At 60.6% G+C, this 6000-nt stretch overlaps 1 protein-coding gene across 2 annotated transcripts in view; it reads right to left on the bottom strand.

Moving 5' to 3' along the window:
* Positions 1-867: 867 nt before the first annotated feature.
* ZFPM1 (zinc finger protein, FOG family member 1) overlaps positions 868-6000 on the bottom strand; it is a 75634-nt gene continuing 70501 nt past the window's right edge. Inside the window, exons 7-10 of one of the 2 annotated variants that reach the window (XM_036231545.1) lie at positions 3614-3847; positions 3286-3381; positions 3048-3194; positions 868-2920 (exon numbers count right to left, since the gene is read on the bottom strand). In XM_036231545.1, coding sequence (XP_036087438.1) covers positions 1101-2920; positions 3048-3194; positions 3286-3381; positions 3614-3847 — 2297 coding nt within the window. In that variant the 3' untranslated portion in view covers positions 868-1100. The remainder of the gene's footprint in view (positions 2921-3047; positions 3195-3285; positions 3382-3613; positions 3848-6000) is intronic. The other variant, XM_016129456.2, reaches the window with a different exon arrangement.

Below are 6000 nucleotides of genomic sequence, written 5' to 3'. Positions count from 1 at the left end.
GGTCAGAGTTCACTTTTATCCACTGTAGGCTGCTGGGTGAAACTGCTACTTCAAGCAAAGTTGGAAAAAGGTGCATTTTCTACTAGGGACGTTAGGCTGGAAAGTGCCAACCACTACCTAGCTGCCAAGTGGCCAGACCATGGCTGGACTCAGCTCACTTGAGACTGGTCTAGTATCCTTTGGTCCAGCCATCCCATGTGCAGCCCCCACAGCACCAGCAGAGCAGACTGGGGGTGGGGTGCCCGTTCTTCATGCCTACTGCAGCCACCACAGGTGCCGTGCTACCCCTAGTTCAGGATTTGCCCCGTGCAACCATCTCAGGGGCCATTGTGGCCTTTGGTGCCCTCTTCGGCTACCCCCTTCTCCCTCACCAGCCTTGGCACACAGGGCTTCATCCTCCTCAAGATGCTCCCATCTCTGGAACCTTGGTGGCCTGTGACTGGATGGGTGATATCCGGGCCCCAAGACTGAGCCAGGTGGGAAGGCTGTCAGCTGGTTAGGATTAAGCTCTTCTCTTTGGTATCTGATAGCCAAACCAGAACTTCTGGTTGGATCTTGGAAGGGTGGCAGCAGTGGACCTAGAAGGGCAGTGCCCGCTCCCCCTGTGCTGCAAGTGGACGCAGAATAGCTAGAAGGGCAGCAGTTCCCAGTGTATAGGGCACCATCAGACTAACCTGGGGCTCTGCCCAGATTAGAGCCACTAACTGTGACTCTGGCAGGGTACCCAGTCGCTTCAGACTGCAGTGGCCTTGTGTATGATGGAGGTGGTAGTGGTGGGCCTTTTGGTGCACAGATCACCCAAGATGCTTGCTGTGTGCACCCCCACCCGCAGGGCCCTCTATTCAGAGAACTAGGCTGCTCTACCACTCTGCTTATCAAATTGAACGTCTTTATTAAGTGCCAAGGGTCCAGGCTGGTGCTGCCCCCTACAGCCCCCTCTGCCGAAGCCTGTGCTTGGTGTGCTTCCCAGGAGCCAGAGTCCCCAATAGCCAGGGGCTTGGGGGTGATCCTGTCTCTGTGAGCGGTAGGCCGGCGGGCCCTGGCTCCTGGAGAATAGTGGGGCGTGTGAAGCAGTCTCCTGTCTGTAGTGTGGCCGCTAGTCACTTCACGTGCTCGGCGGCGTGCGAGGAACAGTAATACTTCTTGTGGGCAATAAAGGTGGACAAGCTGCTGAACTTGATGTTGCACAGGCGGCAGTACCTGTGGTTGCCGTTGGGGAGGGGGCCCGGCGTCCCTTTGCTGGGGGTTTGGACGCCCTTGTCCAAGTGAGAAGGAGGCGTTGGAGGGGCGGGGGTCGGGCCAGACCTGGGGCTGCTGTCAGGAGGCCCGGCGGGCAGCTCCTGGCCATTTAGGCCGTCGCGGGGGGCGGCGGGCGAGGGAGTCCGGGCCTCCGCGCCGGGGCCAGCCAGGGGTTTGCCCAGCAGCAGGCCGTGCGCCAGGCGCAAGTGCTCGACTAGGTCTCCACAAACCAGGCCATTCCGGGGGCAGTAGGGGCACACGACAGCAGGGTCTTCGGGGGCGCGCGGACGGCGCGGTGCGGCGGGGCACGAGAACTTCTTGTGCGCCAGGTAGGCCTCGAGGCTGTGGAAGCTCACGCGGCAGGCAGTGCACTCGTGGTAGTCTGCCAGCGCAGGCAGTACAGGCGTGGGGCTGGTCAAAGGCGTGGCGAGAGCCTGGCGCCGCGGCTTTTTGCTCAGGTCGATAGGCCCATCAGATGGATCAAGCCCACTTCCGCTTCCGGGCCGTGGCGACGGTGAAGCTGGCGGCTCAGGGGCGTGGCCTGACACCGGTGGGGCGTGACTGGACAGCTCGGGGGCTTGACCCGGCGCCTGCAAGGAGGGGCCTGGGGTCGCAGGGGCGGGGCTGGCCGCCTGCAGCTCGTAGAGCTTGCGGCGCCTGCGCGTGCGCACAGGCGGCGCTACAGGCGCTGGGGTCCCGGGAGTTCCCGGGGGCGCGGGCCGGCGCGGCGGCGGGTCGTGCCGTGAGGCACAGTAGTAGCGCTTGTGCACCGTGTAGGTCTCGTGGCGGCTGAAGCGGATGTTGCACGCCTCACACAGCGTCCGGCGGGGGTCGTCGTCCTCGTCGGCCCCACTGCCCGGGCTCGGGCTGCCCCCACTGTCGCGGCTGCCCGCCTCGGCTTCGGGTGTGGCCGCATCCACCGCCTGGTCCTCGCGCGCCCCAGAGCCCGGCGACGAGCTTGGCGCGTCTGGCTCGGCTGGCTGCGGGGCAGGAGGTGCGCGCGCCGGGGCGGGGGGTGCCTTGGGCCTGCGGGTGGGGGGCGCATCGTCTGTTGCGCGGCGGCCAGAGCAGTAGAGGCGCTTGTGCACGTAGAAGTTGCTGACGTTGTTAAAGGTGATGTCGCACTCGAAGCACGTGGCGCCCTTGGGGGCCCCGGCGAGTAAGCCGGCTGGTGACCCTGCACCGGCGCCCACCCCTGCCTGTAGCCGGCTGTGCACCAGCTCCGACATCTTGGCCAGTATCTCCGAGGCTGGGGGCGCCGCAGGGAACTGTGGCAGGAAGAGCGCGCCAGGGCCTGGGCTGGAGCCGGGCGTGGGGCTGGGCAGCTCGGTCTTGACCCGGGCCGCCGCGGGGCTGGGTGGTGAGGGTGTCCGCGACGAAGGCGCTGGTGGGGGCCCTGGCTCCACCTCGGGCCCCTCAGCCGCCTCCACCTTGATGCTCCCGGGGACAGCCAGGGGATCCCCGCTGCCCCCGTTCTGGGAGGCTGCTCTGGCCTCTCCGTTGGTGGCTTCCGCCAGGGCTTTCCTGTCCAGTCCTGGTGATGGGGTGGGTGCCAGGCCCATTTCGGCGGAGGCCAGGGGGCCGTGCAGGGCTGTGTGCTGCTGGAAGCCGGCCAGACTGTCTGCAGGGAGACCCCAGGGGCCACACTTCAGGGTTGGTGCAGGACCTGCCTGGGCCAGACCTGAAGAGGGGGCAGGGTGGGAAGGGAGAGCTGGGTGGGGCAGAGGTGGTGGAGGGCCAAGGCCAATTGAAACCCCACTATTTCATGGACCAGCCCCCTCCCAAGTCCTGGTGGGGCCTGGGCTCACCTGAGGGGTGCTTGACTGCCGGGTGGCCGGCCCCTGATGAGAAGATCTCAGACTTGGAGCCTGGCTGGCAGACCATGTGGTTGGTCACCAGGTGGCTGTAGAGGATATCCCTTGTGGTGGAGATGAAGCCACAGCTGTGGCAGACACCTGCAGATGGGCTGTGGTGTCAGGGCCCTGGAGTGGGTGGGCTCCACAGACACCCCTGACCCTCCCCCTGTCCCTTTCCCAGCCTGCCTACCGCTCAGCGTGTCGGTGTGCACCTTGAGGTGCCGCTCGCAGTTGGCCTTGGTGGTGAAGGCCGACAGGCAGATGAGACACACGAAGGGGCGCTCGCCTGGAACATAGGGCCCAGTGAGGGGCCGTGACATCGGCCATGTGTGGAGGGCTCTTCGAGCCTCCCAGGACCCCGGCCCGGGCCCAGCCCCGAGCTGACCATCCAGACAGCCACAGGTGGGCTGCATGCCCTGGGAGCTGTGGGAGGCTGTGCGATGTGGTGGCTTGGGCACAGCGGGCACCCACATGCTATCGTAGAGCAGTCTAGGGGCCTGGGGGGCGTGGGGCCTCACCACTGTGGCTGCGCATGTGGATCTCCAGGGAGCTGGCGCTAGGGCAGCTTTTGCGGCACTGGGGGAAGGGGCAGATGCGCTCGTTGGGGTATGGCTCCTTGGGCTTCTCATCCGTGATGGCTGTGGCAGGGGAGCTGGCGCTTTGGCGACTGGCGCAGTAGTACAAGAGGTGAGCTTGCAGATTCCGCTCACTGCGGTACCAAATGCCACAGTCCTTGCAGGGGAAGACATCTTCTGTGGGAGTGAGAGGTGGGTGAAGCCTGAGGGGACACTGTGGTAGCAGAGGGGGTCCAACTGCGACCCAGGGCAAGGGCAGTGGACTCTGCCCTGGCTGCCCCCGGGATCCTCCTGTTCTGAGCAGTGAGGTTTGTGACCTGACCCCCCACATTACTGTTGCCCCTTCTCATTTCTCTTTACAACCCAGGGTGCTCCATGTTATCAAACGAAACAAAACAAAACAAAAAACTCTCTATGGATCTCTAGGATACTGTGGGACCACGTGGATGGGGACTCTGAGTATCCCCCAGGATGGCCTCCATGCTGCCTCCCAAAAGTGAGCCCCATAAGGAGATTCTGTGGCCTCATGGTGTGTTCATGGGAGGAGCATGGACATACTAGTGGACATCTACAGGAGTGGGACTGGGTCCGGGATGTGGTTGTGTCAGCAACTTGGTGGGGGTGACCATTTACAAGTGAAGAAGGTGGGTGAGTGTGTGCAGGTGCATGTGTATTGGCTAGAGGGCCATGAGGGATGGTGTGGACCCAGATACTTGTGGAGGGCAAAACAGGAGTGTGCGTGCACATGTGAACAGGTGTGTGAGTGGCCAGGTACACAGGGACCATACACATGAATCCCCAAGCACGTAGGCACAAGGATGAAAGTTGAGCGTGACTCTGGGTGGCTTCTGGGGTAGGAGTAGACGGGGTGAGACCAGGAGCTGCAAGGAAGAGCCCTTCCTCTCTCCTGCTTTACCACCACCCTCACACCTGGTTCATTCCACACCAGTCACCGACTGAGTGGTCACATTCCTGAATGTACCAAATTTATCCCAAATGGGCTGCCTCTATTTTTTTTCTTTATAGGAGTTTGGATTGCAGGGGCGATTTTGCCAGCAGGTGACGACTTCTCTAATGGGTGCTTCACCAGTTCTCTGGTTCTCAATGTGTTTTTATAGCAGAATTTATAAAGGAATGTTCTGTTAGTCTCTTCCCCTGCTCCGTGGTGGCCAGCCACCCCTTGGCTGAAGACAGCCAGGGGAGGGCTTATTCTGCATCTTGACCTTGAGGTGGAACAAGGGGCACTGGGGTTCTTTATCTGACTTTTAGGGCATGGAATTTACAGACCAATGCCCAATCTGGTTTCTACTTCTGCAGGTTAGGATATGTTTCTCCGCTTGGCTTCTCTAATGTTTGTTCTGGGGCCACAGTTATTGCACAGGTGCTTCTCCTCCACCCAGGAGGCTGCCAGGTTTCCCACTTTCCCACTTCTTTAAGGAATTTAATACCTATCTACTTGGGTGAGGTGGCCACCCATCGTGTCGCCTATACTTACAGTTTTTCTGGTGACTTTTCTGGCTCTGTTCCTTTCCTATTGTGCCGTTTTCTCTGCTTTTCAAGTTCCCTTTCATGTGGGGCTCTCAAGGCAGCTCTGTTTTCTGTCAGCTGGGGCTTTGAGCTGAGATGGGGACTTGAGGCTACTGGCGGTTTTATTTATTTGTTTATTGTTTGTTTGTTTGTTTGTTTGTATCTGCAAAGTCAGTGCTGAGGACTGTGCTACTGGAGCCTCAGAGGCACATTCAAGCCCCAGACAGTGACCCAGAGCTGACCATGGGTCAAGTCTTGGATGGGCAAAGCCCAGGTAACCTCGAAGCTGGTATTACGATTACTCTTATTTCACAGGTGAGAAAACGGTCCCAGAGTGATGAAGTCTCAAGAACTGAACCGACTGGGTCTGATGGCTGCTGGTGCTCGAGTTCTTAAGGCCCTTTTGGACCACCAGTTGAAGTCTGTGCAAAGCGCTGGGGTGGGGTTCGGAGATTTAAACAAGATGGCTTCTCAAATGAAATGCTCCTGGGACACTGCTGCTTGGGGGATAGGTACTGACACCAAAACCTGAGGCTAGAGAAGAGGAAACCAGGGCCCGGAGGGGCTGAGCCTGGGCTGGCTTGAGATGGCAAGCCCAACACCTAGGGCTTCCTATTCCCCCCCTCCCATTGGTGTAGCCCACATGGAGGAGACGGGAAGGTGGCCTCCACACTGAGGACTCGACTGACCTCTGCATGCTACCATGTCATGCTAGAGGCCATTCCCTGAGTTGGGTCCGTCAGGCACTCTGTGGCTGTACCTCCCCGCCCTAGTGAGGTGCTCGTCCTGGCCTCCGATGTCCA

Source organism: Rousettus aegyptiacus, unplaced genomic scaffold, assembly GCF_014176215.1.
Source record: "Rousettus aegyptiacus isolate mRouAeg1 unplaced genomic scaffold, mRouAeg1.p scaffold_m13_p_14, whole genome shotgun sequence".
Lineage (NCBI taxonomy): Eukaryota > Metazoa > Chordata > Mammalia > Chiroptera > Pteropodidae > Rousettus > Rousettus aegyptiacus.
Note: the sequence above shows the minus strand (reverse complement) of the source record. Positions and strands in the feature narration are given on the sequence as shown.